The sequence below is a fragment of the Saccopteryx leptura genome, chromosome 6 (assembly GCF_036850995.1).
Source record: "Saccopteryx leptura isolate mSacLep1 chromosome 6, mSacLep1_pri_phased_curated, whole genome shotgun sequence".
NCBI classification, from domain to species: domain Eukaryota; kingdom Metazoa; phylum Chordata; class Mammalia; order Chiroptera; family Emballonuridae; genus Saccopteryx; species Saccopteryx leptura.
The window spans coordinates 92888924-92914560 of NC_089508.1; the positions used below are offsets into that span (position 1 = coordinate 92888924).

At 47.1% G+C, this 25637-nt stretch overlaps 2 protein-coding genes and 1 non-coding gene across 4 annotated transcripts in view; 2 read left to right on the forward strand and 1 right to left on the reverse strand.

Moving 5' to 3' along the window:
- The first annotated feature begins 2345 nt into the window (after positions 1-2345).
- Positions 2346-2421, forward strand: TRNAT-UGU (transfer RNA threonine (anticodon UGU)). The gene has a single exon. It is a non-coding gene; the product is annotated as a tRNA-Thr (tRNA).
- A 12558-nt stretch (positions 2422-14979) lies between these two features.
- The window catches only part of THTPA (thiamine triphosphatase), a 44676-nt gene continuing 34018 nt past the window's right edge, over positions 14980-25637 (forward strand). Inside the window, exons 1-3 of one of the 2 annotated variants that reach the window (XM_066344328.1) lie at positions 14980-15106; positions 15450-15575; positions 16496-16674. In XM_066344328.1, the coding sequence (XP_066200425.1) occupies positions 16605-16674 (70 nt within the window). In that variant the 5' untranslated portion in view covers positions 14980-15106; positions 15450-15575; positions 16496-16604. Of the gene's footprint in view, positions 15107-15449; positions 15576-16083; positions 16675-25637 lie in introns of those variants that run through there. The other variant, XM_066344330.1, reaches the window with a different exon arrangement.
- ZFHX2 (zinc finger homeobox 2) overlaps positions 22936-25637 on the reverse strand; it is a 30577-nt gene continuing 27875 nt past the window's right edge. The window contains exon 10 of the mRNA XM_066342542.1: positions 22936-25559. Coding sequence (XP_066198639.1) covers positions 24589-25559 — 971 coding nt within the window. The 3' untranslated portion in view covers positions 22936-24588. The remainder of the gene's footprint in view (positions 25560-25637) is intronic.

Here is a 25637-nt window from a genome sequence, read left to right on the forward strand (position 1 = left end):
ATAATCGGTGTGAAGACTAAATCATAATCAGGTATCATAAAGATTCTCTTTGAAATGATCTCAAGAATCTAATTGTTGATAGTGAGTTTATTTTTATTAATACAAATAATGGCTACCGTTTATTGAGTGTTTATCTGTGCCAGGTTCTATGAAAGTACTTCATACATTCTCTCTTAAACTCAAAAGCACCTGTGCCAGGTAATTCTTAAACCAAGGCTTTGGAAAGATGAAGCTGCTAGCCCATGATCAAGGGACAATTAAGTAGCAGAATGAAGGTTATAACTCAGGCGTCTTCTCCATTCCCTTCCTACCCCCACTCAACATAGTAAGCCTGGTGTTCGGTAACTTGCTTTTTCCACCAAAAACATATCTTGAACATTTTTCATTTCACATATAAAGGTGGCCTTTATATTTTAGTTCATTTTTAAGGTTTTGGAGGTATTTTTGTCATTATTCACGGCACATGAATACATTTCTAAAACAATTTTCTGACAGTACAGATAAGGAAAACCCCCTTGATTCTCACTCCCTTAGTCCTTGTAATCATCGTTGTCAAATTCTTATGTATCTTCTGGACCTTTTTTCATGCATTTATGTATGTACAGAAATGTATGGTTTTGTGAGGGGTTTTGAAGTTGTTTCATTGTCACAATAGAATGAGCATACTATTCATAGGAATTGTAATTTGCTTTTTTATATTAATTTGAAAATCTTGCCATGTCTCTACCTAAAGATCTTTCTCAATTTTTTAACAGAGGAACATGTATAGTTTATGTAACTATTTTCCTAAACATGGGAATTATTATAAGCGCTGCTATTATAAAGAATATTGAATTATTTTTCTCATAAATGTCTAGAAGTGGAACTGCTAGCTGGAAGTCTGAAATGTTAACAGAGACTGAGGTTGCCCTTCACAAGTCTAACTGGTTTGTCCTTCCCCCAGCTGTGTGAATGCCATTTCCCTTGCCAGCACAGTTACACTGCAGCTCTTCCTGTGAATTTGCTTTATGTTAATTGCTTCTTCTGGATGGTCTCTTGTAGAACAAGCCAAATATTGACAGATCTCTTTTGATTAAACTCTAGGGTAACTTTTCCCCTATTATTTCTGACCTCTGTCCTGGACCTGTTCTCTGAGATACATTGACTTTTTTTTAAGAGTCTAATTGTCTAAACCTTGTATCTCTTCTGGCACATCCTCATGCCTGTCTGCATCTCCCTTTTGCAGTTGCTAATATGCCTGGGATGGTAGGCATAACCCTGCTTACAGCCAGAATGACTTCTCTCAATTATTTATTGGCACAGGGAGAGGCAAGTTGAAGAATTATATAATACTTTGTTATTGCACATTACTTACTTTCTGGTTTAACACTTTGTTTAGTAGCTATTATTTTTCCCTCTTTGCCATCTGTTTAGCACGTGTGTCAGGCTTCCTTGAGTGAAAGCCACTAATGAGTGAGATCAACAAGACGTTTCTTGTGGATGGGGCAGCGTTGGCTAGCACTCAGAGTGAAAATGGCCTGCCCTAATGATAAGGGGCACAGGCAACTTCCAGCCCTACTGACTTCTTTTTTTTTTTTTTTTTTTGGCAGAGACAGAGTCAGAGAGAGGAACAGATAGGGTCAGACAGACAGGAAGGGAGAGAGATGAGAAACATCAATTCTTTCTTGCGGCTCCTCAGTTGTTCATTGATTGATTTCTCATATGTGCGTTGACTGGGGGAGCTACAGCAGACCAAGTGACCCCCTGCTCGAGCCAGCGACCTTGGGCTCAAGCTGGTGAGCCTTGCTCCAACCAGATAAGCCCGCCCTCAAGCTGGTGACCCCGGGGTCTCGAACCTGGGTGCTTTGTGTCCCAGTCCGACGCTCTATCCACTGCGCCACCGCTTGGTCAGGCCCCACTGACTTTTGGATCACGTACATAGGAATAAGCAAATAAACAAAGAAAAATAAACAGCACTAAAAGTATTAGAAGAAAGAAACATTATTTGCTACATTAACAGGTTCAGTTGCCTTAATAGTTATTTGAGAAAAAAAGATGAATTTGAGAAACCTCTTTTTCTATTCTTTAAGACCTTCCTTGATTTTTTCTCCTGTGTGAGTAATGGAAGAGTAAACATGTAAGAGACCTCTTCCTGCCCTGCCAGTCTAGGATCCTTGAATAATATGGAGTGTTTGCTTCTGTGCAAGTTGAGTAATTTAACCCATTGAGTAGTTAGTTTTTTTCATATTTGCTGACCCCTGGGAGTGTTTTTTTTCCTTCAGAAAATGGAATTAGTTCCAATTACAGTTTTACTAACTTAAAATCATGTTTGTTTGATAACCAACTTATGGAAACAAGAAGAACAGGCCCTGGCTGGTTAGTTCAGTGGTAGAGCATTGGCCTTGTGTGCAGGAGTCCCGGGTTCGATTCCCGGCCAGGGCACACAGGAGAAGCGCCCATCTGCTTCTCCACCTCTCCCCCTCTCCTTCCTCTCTGTCTCTCTCTTCCCCTCCCGCAGCCAAGGCTCCATTGGAGCAAAGATGGCCTGGGCGCTGAGGATGGCTCTGTGGCCTCTGCCTCAGGTGCTAGAATGGTTCTGGTTGCAACAGAGCAATGCCCCAGATGGGCAGAGCATCGCCCCCTGTGAGCATGCCGGGTGGATCCCAGTGGGGCACATGCGGGAGTCTGTCTGACTGCCTCCCCTTTTCCAACTTCAGAAAAATACAAAAGAAAAAGAAAAAAGAAGAACATACATTTGCCTTTTTTAAATGTTGCCTTACACATTTTTAAAATAAATTGATCATACTCTGGATGGTCAAGAGGCACAAGGGCGTACATGAACATTCGTTCTACTCAAAGGGTTAACATCTAGATCTTGGTGCCTGAACTGATGAAAGAAGGAAAAAGTAGCAGTGAGGGATGATTCAAGAAATTCCAGCCTGACCAGGCGGTGGCGCAGTGGATAAAGCGTCAGACTGGGATGTGGAGGACCCAGGTTCGAGACCCCGGGGTCGCCAGCTTGAGCGAGGGCTCATCTGGTTTGAGTGAAATCCCACCAGCTTGAACCCAAGGTCGCTGGCTCAAGCAAGGGGTTACTCGGTCTGCTGAAGGCCCGCGGTCAAGACACATGTGAGAGAGCAATCAATGAACAACTAAGGTGTCGCAAAGCGCAATGAAAAACTGATGATTGATGCTTCTCATATCTCTCCATTCCTATCTGTCTGTCCCTGTCTAGCCCTCTCTCTGACTCACTCTTTGTCTCTGTAAAAAATAAATAAAGAAAGAAAGAAAGAAAGAGAGAAAGAAAGAAAGAGAAAGAAAGAAAGAAAGAAAGAAAGAAAGAAAGAAAGAAAGAAAGAAAGAAAGAGAGAAAGAGAAATTCCAGAGCATTGGAGCTGAAAAGGAGTTCAGAAGTTGTTTAACAATGGCATATGGTTTATTGGGTTTTGGAAGCTGAAAAAAACTGACCGTGAAATTCAACTACTGCATAGCTCCTGGCCAGTCACCTAGCCTCTCAGAGCCTCAGTTGCTTCATTTCTAAGATGAAGATAATGACTATCATAGGATTTTTATGAGAAACAGAAATAAGTATAAAGCATTTCTAATAGTGCCTAGTGTGTAGAAAGTGCTTAGTGCATGTGGTTAACACACGGGCCGGCATCCTAATTTGTATAATGAAACCAGCTCAGGGAGGTAAAGTGGACAGACAACCCAAGTTCACCAGCTTGTGAATGGCAGAGCCAGGAACTGGATTTAGATTTCTTGACTTTTAGCCTAGTTTTCTTTCTATTACCCCACAATGCAGTTATTTTTTATTCATTATTTTAAAAGAAAAATGTTATGCTGCCTCTACCCCTCCCCCTCCCCCATACATATTCTCCTTTGTTCTTTGTGTCTAGAGAGGTAATTGGGACAGGAACCCTACAGAGGTATAGGATAGGAGGAAGTATTCAGTTGGAGAGACTTAATTGACCAGCTTACCAAAAGGTTTTGCCAAGTTGGCAGTAAACCAGTGATCCTGGGTCCAGCTCTGGCTATAAGCAGTGAGGAATGTGCTCAGGGCTCCTCCACTCCCTCTCACTTATTTCCTACTGTGCTTGCAGGCTCTTATTGGCCAGGACTTCCAAATGGATGATTTGAGTCAGTATCCTATTGGCTAACTCTGTTTCTTCCTAATCCGGAGCTGCTGAGAGGAAAATGGCTGGGTAGCCTTTGGGGTTTTTCTGCGATCTGCAGAGGGAAAATGGGAGGAGGTGAAACTGGAAAGTCCAAGGCTGAGAGCTGGCCTCAGCAAAGAGATGCAAATGTCTGGGAATCCTTGGCTCCTTTATTGTTAAATCCTGTGCAGAGATTGCCCGGGATGAATGAAGTTGGCAATGGCAACACTTACCCACTCCCCTTCTTGAGCTTTGACTTTTGTTTCCTGTGCTCAGTAGCATGGCTACCAGATCCCATCACTGTGCTTACACTGTGCTCTGAACCTTTACTTACCTTTCTTGATCATATTTTATCTTTTTCTACTCCCTTCCAAAAGACCTTTTTTCTGTCAGGAAATCAGCTAATCACTACTATTTGATTTCTCATGGTATCCTTCCCTATCATGCCTTAGCCTAGGTTAGAGAAGCATTTCTGGGCATGGGTAGTTTGGGCAGCATGGTATCTGCAACAGGTAGCATTTGCTAGGCAAGCATTCACTCAGCACTGTTTTTGGTATTAGGCACTCTGCTAGGTGCTGGGATAAGACACAAACCTCTTATGGAGGAGTTCACAGTTTGGAAGGGAGGCAGGCATGTTCAATTAGTCTTTATAATAAATGGGGCAGGTCATTTGTATAAGGTCTTATATAACATCAACTGAGTGAATCCGTTGGCCATGTCAAGGAGATTTTGGGACCTCGGTCCAGGCTTAGATGGTGGTGATGGTGAGTCTGCACATTTTAGTTGTCTGTAGACTGAGGAGGATCTCATGAAAACATAATACTGTGGTGGAGTCAGAAGTCTTGAGTTTTTATTAGATCAAAACCAGACTCATAACTAAGGAATTTTTTGATGGAGCAAAATCCTTGATAACATTGCTCAGTCATACCTAGGGGTAGGAACAACCACATGCTTTTATCCAATTCTCTTACCTAGAACTAGATTAGTTAATCAGTAACTTTATTGAGTACTGACCATGTGCAAGGAGGGTGTGGGAACCAGGTATATAGACTCCCTTCCTAACCCCAAAAGCCCATGGTCAAGGTTCAGGGCAAACCTTGTAGGGCAAAAAAGGAGGAAGGACAAGCAATTTAGAAATTACTGTTAAAACAACTTAATGGCAAGAATTGAGCTACCAATAATTATATCTTTTTTTTTTTTTTTTTTAATAATAGGTACTCTATAGCTCCTTGCTTGGAGATAGCTGCTTAGCAAAGCCCTTGATAAATACTATAATTTGTCAGTGAAAGGAAAGTCATTTTTGAGGGCCTTGGTGAAGAGGTATTATTATATCACTTGAAGAAATAAAAGGAAACTCCCTCAGCTCTTAAATGTGTATAAATATATAGTGCTTTAGGAATCTTGGAGGGAGATGGTGAACTAAATGTAGATAGAATGCCATCATTTGTCTGCCTCATGCCATTGGGAAACCCTGTCTCATTTTATATATTTACATATGAATGTAGGGTAAATACTGTTCCCTCTTTATAGATGCAATGAGGCAACTGAAAGACAGGATACTCTCAAATTCGCTTAGCTGGTAAGTGGCAGGAGTGGGACTGGAACCCAGGTCGTGGTCCAGGGCACTTTTCTCTATCACATGTAGCCTGGACTGAAGCCATATATATATACACACACACACACACACACACACACACACACTTAGAGATGGCTTATGTACTGAACATTGCCTTATGGTACTTTTTAGGCAGGCATTTCAGAAGCAGAGGAAGGAAGTATAGTGATTAGAGTGAGCACTGGACATTTTGGGTCTTAGGCCTTGTCTTCTGGCTGAGAAGGGATTCTACCAAGGAAAGGAATCTTAGAAGTCTGCTTAGCAGGGGTCAGTTTCTAGGTCAGGGATAAAGGTAATAGTAGATAATGTTTGGAAGAAGAGACCTGAGAAATGGATGGGTTCATTTGCCCTTGCGCTTGGTCCTGGGCTCTGTCATGCTGGGAGGCCAAGAGGTTTTTGAGTGCTTAGGTTCCCTAGACAAATTCTGTAGGTTTGTCCAGTTGTGACTAAGGCTACTGTCAGATTTATGCAAGATACAATAATCGATAAAAGAGATTATTCACTTTTCCAAGGTTTCTGGGCGTTTATGTGCAATAGATGACAAACTCTGGACTAAGACTTAGCAGCCCTGGGTTCCAGTCTTGGCTTTGCAGCTAACTTTCTGGGTAAATTGGTAAGGCAGTTGACTTCTCTAAAGGTAGTTTTCCCAGTTTCTCTCTAGGTTGTAAGAATCCTGTGAAATCATAGGTTTGTTTTTAAAGTCAATAAAGGAAGGAAGGAAATATTTATTAGCATTTATTGAGTGACTTCTAAATGCCAGCCACACTATAAGATGTTTTTATCAGGAACATTAGCTCATTTAATCTTCACAACCACTTGGACTATTTCACAACCATTTTATTCCCATGAGGGAACTGAGGTTCAGGGGGATTTGTCCTCAGAATCAGTAACCTTTTCAGAGTCCTCGGTCTACTTCATGAACTCCTTCCTCTGGGTCTTGGCCCTCAACAAAATTCCAGGTGACTCTTCTCTGGGTGTCCCTTGGAGCACTTCTGCATGTCCTGGCATGAGTCTCTACTGAGCTTCAAGATGAATAAATAAATTGTTTTTGTTTTTCAGTGGTATTAAAATGAGGATCATGAAACACAGCAGTCCTAAGCAGTGTTCTCTGTCAACGACCTGGGTAAAATAGATTAGGATGTTCCCAAGATCTTGGGCTTTTCCCAAACCCAGTGGACCCAGCATTTGACCTGCTGATCTCTGCCCTCTTGAGTCTCTTCTCCCTTGGCTTCTGTGACCCACACTCTACCATTTGTCTTTGTATCTCTCTGTTCCTTCTTGGTCTCTTCTGGCTCAAATACCTGACCTACCCTTTTCGTGTTCATTTCTCATTTAGCATTTTCTCCCTGGTTTCATTCAACTCCACCAGTTTCCTAATAATTCCTAAATGTCTACCTTCAGCTCAGATTTCCTCCTTGAGCTTCCAACTCCTATATTCATCTGCTTGATGGCTGGTACTTCACTTGGATGAACTAACAAACTTTAGTGTAGGAGTTTTAAAGGCAACTCCATCATTTTCTCATCACATCTTCTTTTATTTACTTTCCCAGTAGGTGGTTCCATTATCTTCCTGATCTGCCAAGTGCCAAGGCTAAACATTACTCTGGACTTCTTTCTCTTCTCATCTCTATATCACAATCAATTAAGGAGAGCTGATATTACTTCCCTTTTCTATTATCACTGTTTTTGTTCAGTTTCTAATCATGCCTAACCTCTACCAGCCATGACCTCCTGTTATCCCTGCCTCTGGTTTTATCCCCATTCAAACCTAGCCTCTAATTAGCCACCAAAGTCTGAAGCATGAGTCTTACCATCGTTCCCCTGCTTAAAATCCTTTAGTTGCGCTTGATAGTCTTCAGAGTAACATTCACATTTCCTAATGAGGTATACACAGAAGGCTGTTCCTGATCTGTCACCAGCAAATGTTGGTCTTATACTTTATCCTGCACAGCAACAAGCTGCTCATGGTTCCTCTGCTTCCTCATTTTCTTTTTTTTTTTCTGCCCTTTTTTATTTTAGTCGAGAGACAGAGACAGGAAAGGAGAGAGATGAGAAGCATCAACTCTTTGTTGTGGCACCTTACTTGTTCATTTATTGCTTTCTCATATGTGCCTTTAACCAGGGGCTCCAGCCAAGCCAGTGACCCCTTGCTCAAGCTGGCAACCTTAGGTTTAAGCCAGTGACCTTGGGCTTCAAGCCAGTGACCTTGGGACTCAAGCCAGCGACCATGGGATTGTGTCTATGATCCCACGCTCAAGCCAGTGACCCTGCGCTCAAGCTGGTGAGCCAGCTCAAGCTGGATGAGCCTGCACTCAAGCCGGTGACCTTGGGGTTTCGAAACTGGGTCCCTGTGCCATTGCTTGGTTAGGCTTGTTTCTCCAAATGCTGTTTTAATTTTTTGTACCTCTGGTGGAAAAGAAAATGGCAAGCCCACCAGACAGGTCCATTTCTTCTGGTCCTAGTCCTGGGACAGGAAGGTTCAGAGAAGAGACAGCAATAAAGGTCATTTAATAAGTCAGCTAGCCCTGGCCAGTTGGCTCAGTGGATAGAGCACCGGCCTGGTGTGTGGATTCCCCAGGTTCGATCCCCAATCAAGGTACACGGGAGAAGCAATCATCTGCTTCTCTTTCCCTTCCTTTCCCCTTCTTTCTCTTCTTCTCCTGCAGCCACTGGCTCAGTTGGTTCGAGTGTCAACCCTAGATGCTGAGGATAGCTAGGTTGATTCACATCGGCCCCAGATGAATTGCCAGGTGGATCCCAGTCAGGGTGCATGCAGGAGTCTGTCTCTCTATCTCCCCTCCTCTCACTTAAAATAGTAATAATAATAATAATAATAATAATAATCAGTAAATAAATAAGTCACCTAGCTATGTGTCTGCACAAGTTCCTAGAAGTGTGGCCTAACCAATACCTTTTATTACAGTCACCTTGGGGAGTGGAGAGAATTGTTACAATGCATATTTCTGGGTCTTTCCTCCGTCCTATTAAATCAGTCTCTGGCCCTGGCCAGATAGCTCAGTTTGTTAAATTATCCTCCCAATACGCAAAAGTTGCTGGTTTGATCCCTGGTCAGGACACATACAAGAACAGATTGATGTTTTCTCTCTCATTCTCTCTCTCTCTCTCTCTCTCTCTCTCTCTCTCCCCCCCAAATCTAATAATAATAAAAACCAGTCTCTGGAGGGTAGCTTGGGAATAAATGTTGTAAACAAACCTGTCAGGTGGTTTTCATATTTACTCAAATTGAAGAATTGTGGCTTTAGAGCAGAGGTCTCCAAACTTTTTACACAGAGGGCCAGTTCACTGTCCCTCAGACCGTTGGAGGGCCACCACATACAGTGCTCCTCTCACTGACCACCAATGAAAGAGGTGCCCTTCTGAAAGTGTGGCGGGGGGCCAGATAAATGGCCTCAGGGGGCCGCATGTGGCCCGCGGGGCCATAGTTTGGGGATGCCTGCTTTAGAGGTTGGTTTTTTTTTAGTCTTGAATAGTCTACAGTAGGGGACTTGTTGGTTGAGGAGGGCTAAGCAGCCTCACTAAATGGAAGTCAGGAAGCAGCTTGGAGTTCAGTAGAAAACATCCCACTTAAACATCTGGTTTTTCTGAATGGCATGTTCCCAAGGCTGTGATGGAGAGGAAGAGGGTGTGGGCATTCACCAGCCATCTTGCCAGAGATAGAGAGTACTGAAGTAATGACCCATCTCTTCCTGTCCTCAGCCCCAAATGATGGAGTTAGACGGGTCTTACTAAAACATGTACCATTCTCACTTTAGTTAATTAGCTCCATTCATTCAGCAAATATTTATTGAGCCCATGATGTGTCAGGCACTTTATTGGTGTTTGGGATATACTCATGAACTAACCTTTGTGGAACTTACATGTTAGAGGTGAGAAGTAGAATATAAACAGTAAATATAATAAACAAGTCAGTTGTATAGTTATGTTAGCAGGTAATACATGCAGTGGAAGAAAAAAAAAAAAGAATTGCCTGACCTGTGGTGGCACAGTGGATAAAGCGTCAACCTAGAATGCTGAGATTGCTGAAACCCTGGGCTTGCCCTGTTAGGACATATACGACAAGCAACCAATGAACTAAAGCAACTTCTCACTCCCCTTCTTCCCCTGTAAAATAAATTAATAAAAAAATCTAAAAAAAAAAAAAAATAGAAAGGGCCTGACTTGTGGTGGCGTAGTGGGTAAAGCATCGACCTGGAATGCTGAGGTCGCTGGTTAGAAACCCCTGGCTTGCCTGGTCAAGGCACATGTGGGAGTTGATGCTTTCTGCTCCTCCCCCCTTCTCTCTCTCTGCTTCTCTCTCTCCTTGTGTGCCTTCTCTTAAAATGAATAAATAAAATCTAAAAAAAACCAAAAAATTAAAAAAAAAAATAGAAAGAAAGAATCGAACAGGGTAAAGGGGCTGAGTGAGGTGCAGTGTCTGTATTAACCCTTTGAGTAGTGAGTGAGTTTTGTTCATGTTCACTGACCCCCGGGAGTGAGTTTTTTTTTCAAAAAATGAGATTAGTTCCAGTACTCTGGATGGTCAGGAGGCATGAGGACGTACATGAACATTTGTACTACTCAAAGGGTTAAATAGGGCAGTTGGCTAAGCCCCCTGGAAAAAGCAGGAGGGCAGGGAGCTGGCCATGCAGTTCTCTGGGAAATGAACACTTGTACAGAGAGCAAAGGCCCTGGTGGCCTGACCAGGCGGTGGCGCAGTGGATAGAGCGTCGGACTGGGTTGTGGAAGGACCCAGGTTCGAGACCCCGAGGTCGCCAGCTTGAGCACGGGCTCATCTGGTTTGAGCAAAAGCTCACCACCAGCTTGGACCCAAGGTCGCTGGCTCGAGCAAGGGGTTACTCGGTCTGCTGAAGGCCCATGGTCAAGGCACATATGAGAAAGCAATCAATGAACAACTAAGGTGTCACCACGAAAAACTGATGATTGATGCTTCTCGTTCCTGTCTGTCTGTCCCCGTCTACCCTCTTTCTGACTCTCTCTCTGTCTCTGTTAAAAAAAAAAAAAAAAAATAAAACTTAAAAAAAGGGGCCCTGGTGTTGGGAGATCTGGTATACCTCCATTCTGAGGCTCAAGGCCTTAAACCATTTTCCTAGAAAACTTACTAACATGACCCTACTTCTTTTAGTCCTCTAGACCTTAAAGAAATCTGTTAGTAGCCTCCGAAGATGTGCTAAACTACACATTTAGAAAAGGTTGGGCACGTTCTCTTTTTTTTTTGAGAAATGGAGGGAAGTCAAGTGCCATGCTGCAGGTGTGGCAGAGATGGGATCGGGCTGTACGTCCCTTCTTGCTCACTAGTGTTATTTTTATGGGCAGTTTTGTTTGAGAGTAACCCTCCAAAGGCACAGCGTGAAGGGTAGGCTGGTTCATGTTGGGGGGCTGTGGAAATGGTAGACACTGAGGACTTTTCATCTTCCCCCAGGATTCCTGGCTGCCTTTGGCTTTCCCTCTGCCTTGTCCTGCCTCCCACCCCAGAGGCCATTACTAACCAATCTCTCTCCCTTCGTTGTTGCTAATGGTGGGAGGCTTAGAGAGTAGCTGTCAGGCAGAGTGATGGTTTTAGAAGACAATATACAGTTTATCAGTATTGGATTTTGTAGCTCGCCTCTGCTGCCACCGCTGTAGGGAGCTGGCCAGGCTTGGCAATGTTATTTGATAATAGAATAATCATCATTTATATTGCAGCTCTGGAGTGCCTATGCTGCTGACAGCAGCTCGGCGCCTGGGTGGTGGAGAGAGAAAGGGGGCTCTAGAAGGGAAAAGGAACTGGGTTGGAACCCATGACCATGGAATGCTGGACTTTGGTCTCTCTTACTGACACTGAGGGGGATCATTTAACAAAGATGCCATCCAAGCATAAAAACAGCCCTAAAATGCTTTTATTTATATGTCCTTTTAGAACACCCAGGTTTTACCTCTTGTTCTCTGGTTGGGTGGTTGATTCCACTTTGTCCCCCCTTTATCAGATGGTTCCTCAGCCAGAGGAGTGGTCAGCAGGTAGACAGTGTGTCACACCCTGAAGTGGCTCTGTTGTCCCAGTGCCAAAGGGCTGTCCCAGCAGGAACATGGGCGGGGAGGAGCAGATGGGGTACTGGTGTATTTATAGACCTCATCATTCCTGGAAATTTGGACAGAGCTGTTTGGCAAATAAAAACTGTATTTAAAGCTATTCTCTCTTTAAAATGGTGTGGTCAGTAATGTTGTGAAGAGAGTCATCACCCTAGTGAAGTTGTGGGGGGTTTGTGTACTGGGAGGGTTGGTGTGAAGTGATGTGGGCTCACACAACAGGACCAAGAAAGCAAAAACAATTTAATAATGTTCTTTAGCCTTTGAAATGAGCTAGACTCCACCATCTCCATTGTCTTCCAGCTCCCCAAAAGGCCCTGTGGGAAAAGATGGGCTCGGGCTGTGACAGGAAAATGGATATTCGGCAGCTCAGGGAGGCCGAGGTCCTGGCAGGTCTCTGGGGCTGGCTCCCCGGCTCCTCACTCTAGTGAGGCGCTTGTGCCTGCAGACCTCTCCTCTTGAGAATTCTCATGGAGCAGTTAGGTGACCTCAGGGACTCCAGATGCCAAAGAGAGGATGGGAAGAGGGAAAGCGCTGGGAATACAGCGGGAGATAGCTCAGGGGATGTTTGGGGTTTCCTGCACAGGACAGGGTTCAGGTTGTGAGTGGAGTTTGGGTTGATAGCAATAATATAGTAGGGACAGGTCATCCTAGAAGAGAGGGCACAGATGGGTTAGAACTGAAGGTCTGAATCCAGATATCAAGAACACTTGGGGAGATTTTGTAAAACTCCTGTCCCCATCTCCACTCCCCACAGAAATACAGTATAGACTCTCCAGAGGCAGGTAGCTGCTCCAGGGTTCCAAAGGTAGGGGTGGGAAAGACCAGGCACAGGCCTCAGCAGAGGGAAAGAGGGTCTCTGTGAAGCTCTTTAAGAGCAGATATAACTGATAAATCCCATGCTGGCTTTGTCCTGGAGTTTTAATAGAAAATAAAGGAGCCTGGCTTGTGCAGGTGCAGTGAATAAAGCATCGACCTGAAACGCTGAGGTCACCGGTTCGAAACTCTGGGCTTGCTGGGCCACATATGAGAAGCGACTGTGAATTGATGCTTCCTGCTCCTCTCCATTGCCTTTCTTGCTCTCTCACTCTCTCCTCTCTCTAAAATCAGTAAATAATAAAATCTTAAAAAAACACAAAGAAAGAAAAAGAAAATAAAGGAACAAAGCTAGGCTAGAGGACAGGAAATCTTAAGGATCCTAATGTCTGTTCCTTCATCTAGTGGCTCTGTGACCCTGGACAGACCACTTCACCACTTTCTCAGTTGCTTCTACTGTAAAATTTAGGAGTTGGGTTTAATGGCTGCTACAGTCTCTTTTCATATCTGAGAGTACATTTTGGATCTCTTTCAGAGGAGTCTTACGGTTTCTTCACCATGCACTAGTTTGGTGCCTCCTACATTACATTTGCAAGACCAGAGCCTGGGTGCTGTCCCTTAGCTTATGGAATGTTCGAGTCAGCTGACCTGGGCCAGCTAATCTGTCTGCCAGCTTCTAGGCCAGAACCACCCCTGGTCACTCTATAGAGCTTTCCCCATTACACAACACTGCTTCTGTGGGAACATCAAGAATTAAATTAGAAATTTTAAAAATGAGGGTTCTGTGGCCCAGTGACTTTGAGAATCAGTGAGTTAAACACAGTCAAGGATTTCTTTTATATAAAACTACTCAGAGCCTTTGACACACCAATATGCATTTTGGATCTCTTTCAGAGGAGGAATATACAGTATTTCCCAAACTAATTTGTGGGATCCATTTTTCTGAGGAGCATCTTATCAGATTAGTGTTTTATAGAGCACCCTCAGAAAGAGGTTTTACTCTACTGGCATCTCTCTCTCTTGAAAAACAATGTCACTTTTCCCCAAATTCTTGACCTTCTACCTGTATAAGAGTGTCCACTTTTCCTACTCTGGGACCCTGAAGACAGCCAGTCTTTTGTCATGGTGACCCTAGAGCAGCCTTGTAGGCATTGCCAGGGATTTTTCTACTGGTATTGATAACCATCATGGTTCCCCATATCAATCACCTGTGTCTCTGCAGCAAGTGCTCCCGGAATGCCCCCTTCATCTTGACAAAGGGGCCACGAAGGGCCAGTCCACATGGGCTTCTGTGAGTCCAGAGCCTTCTCTTGTGACCTGGGCCCAGGGTCATTGTGGTTGGATTGACAGGTAGTAGCTGTTGACTCTTGTTTGGGGTTGATTTTCTCTAAGAGACAGAAGAAAGCTACTGGAGTCCCCACCCTAGGAATATATGCTTTTCCAGGCTGAGCCGGGAGGGAAGGTGAGTTTAGGGACTGGGAATTGGCTGTATCTTATTCGGACAGGAAAGGCTGGGTTGCACTCATCTTGGACTCGGGCAGTTTTTACCTATTTTCCATGCCCTGTCTCAACACTTTGCCCTCTTTCTCCTTCATTCTTTTGGGTTCTCTCCATCTCTTCCCTCTCCTCCTAAGCACACAGGCTCTCCTCCCTCCTCCCCCATCCCAGTCTCCTCTTTATATCCCCTCTATGTGCTGCCCACCCCACCCCACCCCAAACCTGGCAGCCTGCCCTTTAGGAATGTTAATTAGCATTCTCGATTTAATTAATTCAGTAGCTAATTAATGATTGGGGACTGGGGGGTGGGGAGCTGGGGTGCAGGGGAGCTGGGGGCTGGAGATGGTAGGGAGAAATAGCGGAGGCTGCAGAAGGCATCGCAGATGGCTGTGCAGTGGCTGGCACGGTGCCCACCACCATGGATGCAAATGCACGCACGCACACGTACACACACACACACACACACACACACACACACACACGCAAAAAGGAAAGGGTGATCGAGGAATAAAATCAAAAGCAGGGAGAGAAGGGCACAGGGGCCCTGGGAACTGGGGGTGGGGAAGGCTCTAGATCTATTTGAATCTGCTCCGGAAGTGGAAGAGAAGAAAAAAAAAGAAGCCACCACAGGCGCAGAGAGAAGAGCGCTCTCCCGGTACCCCACCCCACCCCCACCCTACCCCAGCCACCCCTCCTCCCTGGCATGGGATTCATGGGCACCAGCTGAGGACAGGGTTCCCTCCCTCTGCCTGCCATAAACATTGGCACCGAGGACCCAGACTTAGAAGGACAGGACATTCCCAAAGAAAAGAGTTTTTCTTTTAAGTTGCCTTTTAAAATATATATTTATATATTTTTTAAAACATTGCACCCGTTTTGGTGTGAGGGTGAAGCGAATGAAAGAAGGTGGCCGAGCCAGGAGGAGCAAGCACAGATGACTTGGTGGTGGTATGGTGTGGTGAGTTGTGGGGAAAAGGAGAGGGGGTCTGGTAGAGGTTGGGGGTGGGTGGAATGAGGACCCTGTTTTCCTCTTTTCATTTTGCTGTGGATGAAGGAGAGAGAGCGAAAAAGAGAGAAAGGGGGTGGGGAGAGAAGCGAGACAGATGGCAGAGTGGAGAGGCGGCAGCCAGTGCCGGCACTGCCCAGCCTGGGCGGACCCAGCTCCCCCCTCCGCCTGCCAGCTTTCCAAATGCCACCCTTCCCCCATCCTCCCCACTCCCCATCCCCCCAGCTTGGCACTGATCTCAGAGAGGGAGAGAGGGAGGCTGGGCAAAGAGCATCTGTTCCCTCCATTCTCCCAGCTCCATCGGCTGCCAACCTAGGGCCATCGTCTGCCTCCATCACCCCTCCGCCTGCCTGCCTGCCCACCTACCCACCCAATCTCAAATGGGTGCTGGATCAGGTGCCGAATCTGGCTGACTCTTCGGGTATACCAGCCACTGCATTGCTGTGTGTCTGCCACCGCTGCCTGGCACTCATGGGGCCATGTGTGTGTGCGCGCGTGTGTGTGTACGTGCATGTACATGTACGCATAAGCGCGTGCTGTATGTGAGCCTCCTGGGCATGGGTGGGGGTTGACACTGCGGTTGCCAACCTAGTGTCCAACCAGAAGGACAGGGGGATGGAGTAGAAGGACGGGAGAGGTTTGGGGCCTGGGAGGGCAGAAGAAGGTGTATAAGTTGCTTCGTGCTGCCTGCTTATAGGCATTGGCATTACAGCTGCCACCCTTGTGCCCACGGAGATGGCAGGAGGCAAGTAGGGAGGGGAACAGCGGCAGGAGTCCTGGTGCTCTGGAAGGAAGGCTTGATACCCAGGAGCCATTGGCATGACATCCGTCAGACTCATGCCTTGAGCTGGGGCAGTGGAAACAGGCCCCAGGGGGTACAGAGGAGGGGCAGGGGTATGTTGCTGATATTGCTGTTCCTCTAGAGCTCAGCTCTGGGAAATGGTTGGACTATGAGGTAGTTAGTCCTCTTCTAGTCTGGGAAAGTGAAGTGGTAGAGAGACTAGCCAGGGAAGTGTCAAGAAAGCATCTAAGAGCCAGCAGGAGGTACTGTGCCACTGCTCCCAGGGAGAGCTCATTGGGGCTAGCAGTCTCGCCCTTTGTCAGAGCGCTGAAGGAGAGGCAAGGAGACCTGGGTATCAAAAGTATGAGGTGGGTGGGTGCTGGCACTGTCTAAGGAGCCTGGCACAGGATCTGGCATTGTGAGGAATGGGGGAGGGTGGCAGTACCTCTTGCCAATCTGGTTGAGAGGGTTGTGCCAGAACTGGGAAGGGAGGAGGCAAGATGTTTTGTGTGTGTGTGTGTTTGTGTGAGTTATTTGGGAGATAGACTTTTTTCTGCCAGGACCTCCTTCCCATGCCCTCTTAGGCACGGGGAGTGGAGCGACAGATGGAGAGAGGCATGAGGACACAAAGGAGGAAGCACGTCATTGCCAGGACCCCAAGGAAGAAGGATGGAAAGCTGGCAGTCCTGCCTGGCCCCCGGCCAGTTTCCTGCTGAAGATGGCCCAGTCCTCTTGCCTGGTCTGTATATGTTACTATGCAGGAGGGGTGGGGAAGGGAAGGGCTTGCTTGTTGAACGGGCGTCTTGAATGGGAAGGGCACCTCTTTGCAGCTCCCATTTGGACTCTCCACTCTAACAAGTGAGCTGTCTGATTTTCTCCCTGGGGCCTTTCTGTCCTCCTCCCTCCTCTGCACCACCCCTCTTTCATCTCTCTGTCACCACCTGGGTCCTACTGCTTGGCACCCAGCCGACTAGATGCCGCCACGCTTGGCAGTGCTGCACTGGCACATGAACAGCGTCTCAGATCCTGGCACTGCGGCAAGCCCAAAGCCACCAGACATGCTCATGACCGCCCCTTGGAGGCAGTGAACGAGGTCAGCACTGCCAAGTGTTGGGTGGAGCTCTGTGCTGGGGATGGGCATCAGAAGATGCCCCATCAGTGAGGCTGAGTCAGTGCTCTCCAGCCCGTCCCACTCCGCCTTCCTCCCACTAGACAGCTGCCTCCCACCTACACTCACAACCCCAATCTAAAGGGATTTAGATGCCACACTCGGTTTAAGCAGCTATTTCACCAGAAGCTGGAGCACAGAGGGACCAGGGCATAGGTGAAAGCCACACCCAAGGCTCCAGGGCAGTGGACTATATACTCTTTGGTCAGCAAGGATAGACAGAATCCTAGAAGGGAGAAATGAGATCCTGGCGAGGGGACAGCCAGCTATGTTGTCACAAAGATGGTGCCAGAAGAGATGGGAAGGGAAGAAGGAGAGAGCCTCCGGCTTTGCTATTGGGTGGTGAGGTGGTTTGTTCCTATATGTATGTTGTTCTGCCCTGTGCCTTGTAATTGGCTGAGCTGTGGTTGAGATGAAGCAGTTCTTTCTCCCTTTTTAAAAGCTCCATAGTCAATAACAGTCCTAGAAAGATGGAGAGGTGCTCTAGGTCCAGAAAGACAGGCAGATGTGAGAAAGACAAAGGCACCTCAGACTTGTCTCCAGAAAGACTATTCAAGGAGATTTTGTGTTTACAAATTATTTTAATGAAACCCCAATTAGAATTAGAGTCCATATCTTTGAAATTGACTCCTGGAAGAGAGACCATGGATCAACAGAGTCCCGGGAGAGAGGAAGGCCCCAGGAGCAGGACCCCCAGCGTCTGTGGTGACGGACCTCTGTCTCCAGGCAGTACGGTCGGCAGCCCCACAAAACTGGACCTTGGGCCTCCATCTGGAAGAACTTGTAGAAGGTGGGGCTTTCCTTGCTTTCTGGGTAGCCAGAGACTGTGGGGCAGTGTCTGGGAAGCTCTTTGGGTAGAACTGGCTATAGGTGTGTTGGGGAGGCTGGGTGGCTCTGATGCCCAAAGGGAGGCAAAGCCATGGCCCGAGCTGGGCTGAGCTACTTGGAGCTGGGCAGGTTCTGATTTCAGCATCTTCTGGAAGTGGAATGAAGCTTCAGAAGAAGCAACATGGTTTCTACAGCAGAAGGGAAAGCAATGAAGTGCTCACCAAGGGGGTGAGTGGACAATGGTTATAACTTTTCTCCTGTGCAGGAACAGCCGACATAAGCAGAAGACAGATTTCCAAGACATTAGAGGTGGGGGGTGATGTCAGGGTAATGAAGAAGACAGTCTGAGGTAATGCTAGGCTCCTGTGTGACAGTCCCTGGTATAACAGGGACTGGGATGGGCCCTGGATGCTAGAGAGTTGGAGGCAGGTCACAGATGTATATGGGGCTGAATTGTCTAAATTAGTGTTTCTTAAACTCCAGAGAGCACAGAATCACTTCAGGAGTTTCTGATTCAGTGGGTCAGGAATAAGCACTCAGGTGACCATGACACAGGTGGATGAAACTTTGAGAAACATTGTTCTGAGATGACAGCCACTTTGTAAGACATTTGCTCTAGTCGGGAGTTATTATTAAGCCTTTTGAATCTTTCTTCTACCTCCCTAACCATAATCATGTTTTTATGTCATCACACATGTGATATATGGATGTATGTTGTGGGATGTATGGATGTGTGTTCTAAGTGGGGCAGGAGGAGGAAAAGGGGTGATTGATTGTGAGGTCAAATTGGGCAGATTTAACTTGTAAGAACTATGCTTCCCATTGACAGTAATTGTCACAGAAGACTCCCTTAGGGAACACTTTCAAAATGTTGGATTCTGATGGTTGGCTATCATGTGTTTCTGAAACCTCACCACTAAGAACCTTTAGATGAGGAGCATTGTTGGGAAGTTGCGCTCTGTGGTCTGGTCAGATTGGTGTGCACTCGTGGCTCAGTACAGGATGGGTCCTAGTTACACTTCTCTCTTGAGGCAGGTCAGGGTCCCACTCACGGAAGCAGGTGAGCATTATGCAGGGCCTACCCTGCTGCCGATACTCATCGAGTTGCAAATGATGCTGTCATTTGAGCACCTGGTGGACTGTCCAGGAGTGAGCACAGTGCAGGGTCCTTCCAGTTGAGAAGACGTGATGCAGGTTTGGGTATCAGGGAGGAGCTGTAGATGTGAGGCAATGCTGAGTTCCTGCTGATGATTTTTTTCATTGTTTAGCCAATGTTTGTGTAAGAATGTGTGTATGGATGGGCAGAATTATGAGTCAATCTCAGGGCATGCTTCCCCCTCACCTTCTTTCTAGGCCTCTGATAATCAACCTGCTTCTCCACTAGCTTCTAGCCAGATAAACTACAAGAAACACCAGGCTTACACTACTGACAAGGAATAATGCTGTTTACCCCTTCTCTATCCTTTGTGTGGAAGGTTGTCTGGGTCGTCTATACGGAAAATGATGGGGTGGGTCCTCACCCGATTATATATATGTTCTTCCCATAAAATCAGTTTTTCCCTGAGTGGCGTTCCCAGGGGCTCACTTCCCACCTTTCTAAAAAAATTTTTTTTCTTGTATTGATTTTAGCCAGAGAGGAAGGGAGAGAAAGACAGGAATATCAATCTGTTCCTGTATGTGCCCTGACCAGGGATTGAACTGGCAACCTCAGTGCTTCAGGCCGATGCTCTTACCAGTGGAGCTATCCAGCCAGGGAGGGCCCTTTCCAAAAGCTTGATGCCATAGGCTAGGTCTTCTACCCATGTCCTCTACCTTGCTTTTCTTTCATCTGACCTTTATATAATATATCCACCTGCTAATCTTGTAGACCCTGAGGCTGGGTCTATAACACCTTCTTTTTTTTTTTTTTAAAGACTTTATTCATTTTAGAGAGGAGAGAAGGAGGACAGAGAGAGAGAGAGAGAGAAGGGGGGAGGAGCAGGAAGCATCAACTCCCATATGTGCCTTGACTGGGCAAGCCCAGGGTTTCGAACCGGCGACCTCAGCATTCCAGGTCGACGCTTTATCCACTGCGCCACCACAGGTCAGGCCTCATCTGACCTTTATACAATATATCCACCTGCTAATCCTGTAGACCCTGAGGCTGGGTCTATAACACCTTCTTTTTTTTTTAAAGACTTTATTCATTTTAGAGAGGAGAGAAGGAGGATAGAGAGAGAGAGAGAGAGGGAGAGAGGGAGAGAGAGAGGAGGGGAGGAGCAGGAAGCATCAACTCCCATATGTGCCTTGACCAGATAATCCCAGGGTTTTGAACCGGTGACCTCAGCATTCTAGGTCGACGCTTTATCCACTGTGCCACCACAGGTCAGGCACTACAACACCTTCTTGTAGCGAAAGCTTCCATGGAATTAGAGGCATTTCTTTCCTTACTCAGTCCTCTAGAAATGTCATTCTCCTGGCTTACAGGTTTCTCACTATTGTTCTCCACTGGTGGTTTGAGCTTCGCATCACAACCTAGAGAGAAATACTCCCCAGTTGCTGGCCCTTCCTATATATAGCACAATATCCCAGCCCCGTTCACTCCTCTGTTGCATATAAACTTTCCCCAAAGTTTCCTCCTGATTTCTTTCCTACTTTTCTCCCCTCCCTAGTGTCACATTCCAAAGGAATGTAAGGTCCTCTCCCCATGGATTAATGTTCAACATTTGGTCACCTTTTCTACAATGGTTACACTTCTGTATATATAAGCTTTTCCTACCTACTGTTATGTGAAGGAAATTAGTATGTATTGGAGGGTGTTTCCACTTAGGAGAATGTTGGTGATGGGTCTGGGACATGTCCTTTGTGCCTCTATGCCCACAGGGCCTGTACTTGCTGGCATTTTTGTGTATCCCTGCAGTTTTCTCTATAAGGCTCTGCTTGTTTCATTGGTGCAGTTATATACAGAGCTCTATACTTCAGGTGTGAATCTATACAGGGGTTAATGGTTGCCTGAGCAAATGTCACTTAAAACAGATCAGGGTGGTGAAGATTTGGGGAATCAGTAATCTTGTCTATAAGCCCTGAAAGTGGTTAAGGTACAAATACAAGGAATTAAGGAGGGAGGTGCTACTGTACCTGGAATACTGACTTCTTTGTTCTCGTGCATGCTTTTGTAAATATACTCAAGGGGCTGGAGGGTCAAGGGAAGAACAAGTTTATTTTTGTGGTCCTACTGAAGACTCTGCTCCATTTGCTCAGAAAGGCTTCAGATTTTTTCCTATTCTTTGATTTTTTTTGTTCCTACTTGAGAATTGGGTACCTTAAGCCATCCCGACCCAGACTGCTTTAGAGCAAAGGCAGCCAAGATCATATCCACCTCCTGCCTTCTGGTACTGACCCTGGCAGTAAGTATGATGGAACAGAATTTGGATGTTTTAGGACCCATGTATGTCAGAAATCTTGGTCTTTGCCCCAAGCCTTGGAAGACCAATCTTAGGAACCATCGATTCAGGCTCACTTTAAGGCAGTAGAGTGTTTTACAAAATAGGTGTTGTCAGACGCTTAAGTTGGGTTTACTACTCCTCAAGAGAAGCAAGGTGACTTAACCCAAGGGTTTAACCCAGATGGCTTGGAGTTCACCTGAAGCATTCTGTGCAGGGCTGTGCTGACTCAGCCTTCTGCCCATCAGAGCAGCCTACTGTGCATCTCTCAAGCGGGCTGCTACTGCTGAGGTCTCCTGTCTGAGAAAGGAGTTGGAGGGAATGCATCCAGTCACTGGGAACATGGAATGGTGTCCCCGCCAGAAGCATGTTGAGTGACCTGAGTCAGCAGTCAGCCAGGCTCTTGTTCCCTAACTCACAGGGTTCCTGGCAAGGACAGCTGCACCTGTCTACTACTGAGTGCAAGTGCACCTGGTGTCTCCGGGCCACGGTATGTGGATGTGAGTGGTTATGTTGGAGGGCCAGAGGGCCAGAGGAGGAGGGATTTCTGGCTATATTAAGTCCTGGTGAAAATAATCATGATTAGAACTAAAGCCAACCTTTGCTGGCTGTAAACCCCTCAAATGCATGATGCCATACCTCTAATCACCCAGTCATCCCATGTGAGGTGTTTGCCAAGGTTTTCTTTAAAATGTTTCCTCTTTTTCTTTTTCTGTTTTGTTTTGTTTCCAGCTTTTATATCAGTCACATTCCCAGAAGACACAGAATGAAAAAGCTTGTTTCCTCATACACATGCTGCTAAGAAAATAGTTTTATACACAGAATTTCAACAGGAGAAAAAGGACAGGGAGGGAGGAAGGGGTGCATTAGAGATGGTGAGAGGTGGGGGAAGGCGGTAGAAAGAATGAGACCGCCGTAGGGCAGTTTCTCTCCTACTTGCACTTGTAACTGGCATTTTTGGCATCATCAGAATAACTGACTCCACCCCACCCTGGTCTGCTAGAGTTTGGAGTTAGAGCTTTTTAGAAATGAAGAGGACCAGAGTGAGACTCACAGAACATCTGAAGACTAGGGACAGGCATTTCTCATCCCCTCTCCCCTTCCATCTTCTCTGCACATGAGCCACTGCTTGGTATTAACATGCTCACAGAGTGGAGTGACAGACTGGGAAGTCTAAACCCAGGGCTGGCTGAACATGTGTGTGCATGTGGGATGGAGAGGGAGTGGGAGAAGCCTGAAAGCAGATTTCCTTCAAGGGCTTTTCAGAGGCAAGGGTAGTAGGAGAAACTATCTAAAGGACTGGGAAAGTTTTGTATGCTTTTCTTTGCTAAAATAAAACACCCGCTTCTTCATCCTATGTCACTTTAGCTGGGCTTTGGGGTTGCCACACTTACTTGCCACTTGATGCTGACAGAGACAATTAGGATAGAGGCGGGAACCCTGTCCCTGCTCACTCCTCTCTGGTGGTGCCGTTGGTGATACCACCCTATTAGAGATTCACCTTGTGCTTCAGTCATCTCCTTGCCCCCTGCCCCCCCTCCGCAATCATCAGTTCTGGCCCCCATGGGCCTCACAGCGGGCCCTGACTCCTTTGAGGGTGTCCACAGCAGCTGCTGCTTACAGGAGAGGCGGGGCCGAAGGGAACAGCACCAGGGCAGAGGACAAGGGGGAGAATGCAGATGGGGAACAAGGGTCCCCAAAAGCAAGGAACTTTAAGAAGTAACCAGACATGTGAAGGGGTCACTAGGGAGAGAAGTGAGTAGGGGTCTGTGAAAGAAGTGAATGAGAAGAAGTGGTGCTTAGCTACATGGAAAGGAAGCTTACCCAAGATTCAGAAATCAAACTGCCCTGTCTACCCCCTTTCCTCTTGGCACTGCCAAGATTATTTTTCGTAGCACCTACTTTTCTAGCTCACAGCTGGGAGTGAGGGGTGTTGCCTCTCCTGAAAAATACTGAGTCAGGGGCATTGGGTGTCCCCAGTCTCCAGCTCTTCTCCCCATTACCAGTCCCCACCCGAGGCTGGGAGTGACCAGGGCAAGGCTGCACTACTGTCTCCAGGATTACCATAACCAGGCAAGCACTTAAAGACATTTGATCTTCCAAAGATGAGGTGCTTTAAAGAAACCCTTAGGATGGGGGTGACACAAACAGGAATAAACCACTTGTTTGATGGGAGAATTTTCAGGGTTTTTTTTCCCTGTATTTTCCAAGTTTCTTTCTCTTTAGTCCATTCCTCTGGTCTCTCCATCTTTTGCTCCTGTGCACGTATGTGCTCTCTCTCATTTTTGGTTGTGTGTGTTATTTCAGTTTTTTTTAAAGAACTTTGGATTTGCCGTTAGTGGGCAGCGCCAGTCCCAGAGGATGGACCCCCACATGGCAGGGCTGGGACAAGAGCAGGCCCATGGCTGCTGAGAGGATCTCTGTGTTTAAAGCCTTTGAGAGTAAGTTACTGTAGTTCCCAGGGTGCAGGGTGGGGTTGGCAGAGGGTTCCTGGTGGCAGCTCCCCCTCGAGTCCAGGCCTTAGGGGCTTCCCTGCCAGGCAAGGATGTTAGGACAGAGGGGTATGAGGAGAGTGAGCTGGTATCACTTCTCCCCTCCACCAACCTAAAGTCTGGTTATTTTGTGGGCTCCCTGCCCATCCCAGGCTCCAGCCTTGGAAGCCAACTGGGTATTTGGAAAGTTTTTGAGCAGTATGGTGCTCTAGAAGCAGGACAAGGGGAAGTGACAGTTTATTTTCCTTCCTTCTTCTTTGTCTTGGGTTTTCTTTTTCCTTTTTTTTTCTTTCCTCTTCTTTTTCTTTTTTTTCTTTTTTTTTTTTTGGTGTTAGTCAGTGGAACAGCGTGGGGAGAATGTATATGTGTGTGTGTTTATAGGAGTTGAAGGGGGAGGGGAATTCAGTGGGGAAAAGGTTGTAGGAAGATCAAGGCTAGACTCTGTATGGTTGGCGGCGGGGCAGACATGAATGCGTAATCAGGATGACAAGATGAGATTATGCGGCTGTGAAGACATAGGACGAGGAGCTGTGGAGGAAGAGTGTGCCTGGGTCAGGGAGGAGGCAGGATTCTGCTGGAGGTCGGGTGTGTGAAGCCCACTGAGGGAGGGAATTCAAAGGTTCCCATGAGATGGGCAGAGCTGAAGGTTGGGGTGAGGGATTTGAACTCCCACCAAACACCCCTTAGGGGAAGAGAGGGTGCCCTGAGGCCCGCCCTCTCTACCCAGATCTTGGTTTATCTGTTTATAAAGCTAGAAGTGTAGAGGTAGTAGTAGTTTTTGGGTTGGAGTCCGTGTGAGGTAATCTTGCTTCCTCTTTGGCAAAAGCCACAGCCTTCGCGGCAGCGGTGGCGTCGGTGATGGGTTGACCCCCAGGAGGTGGGGCCGCCTTGCGCCTGTGGGCCGAGGAGCGCAGGTGGGAGGCCAAGGCTTCACGCCCACTCAGCAGCACCTCACATGCCAGGCAGTGGTAGGTGCAGATGGGCACCCGCAGTGGGGGGGGCACAGAACCCCCGGAGCTCCGCCCAAAGAAGCAGAAGGATCTCTGATGAGCACTGGCTGGGGCCTCCCCGTCAAATGCCATCTTGCACTGGCGGCACAGGTAGCGGTGGGTCACATCCACAGTGGAGATGCCAGTGCTGCCTGTCAGGAGCTCGTCAGCTTCCCCGGCCTCCCCCTCCCCCGGCGTGGGCAGTTCAGGAGGCTTTGGAGGTGCTGTGGTTGTGGGCTCGGGGGGCTGGGGCGGTGGCTGGAGAAGGGCATTGGGGAGCAGTCCAATGAGGGTCTGAGGTATCACGGGGTTCATGGGAAATAGCCCCTTCTTCATGCCATAAAGCTGTTGGAAGTAGGCCCCTTGTAACTGGGGGCCAAAGACAGCTGGCGATGTGGACCCTCCTGTTGGGGGCAATGGGAAGGGCAGGAATTGGCCCCCTAATAGGGCTGGGACAGTGGCCTTCAATGCTTTGAGGTTCTTGAGGGCATCAGTAGAGGAATTGGTGGGGGCTGTAGTTGGCTTTCGCTCACCAGAGACCTTGTCCCCAGAGGCCTCGGCAGGCAGGCCTGGGGCAGCATCAGAGGTGCCTGCTGTGGAGGTGTTTGTTTGGTCGGGCACAGGTCTGTGAGGTAAGGGGCAGCCTGGGCCAGCAGTCTGGACCACTGTGGTAGCAGGCAGGACCGAAGTGGCAAGGCCAAGGAGGCCTGAGGAGGCTGCAGGGCCTAGGAAGAAAGGAATGATGAAGGGTTAGCCTCCTCCTGGGCCTTCATCCTTCCTGCGATAGGCCACCTCCAGCCTTA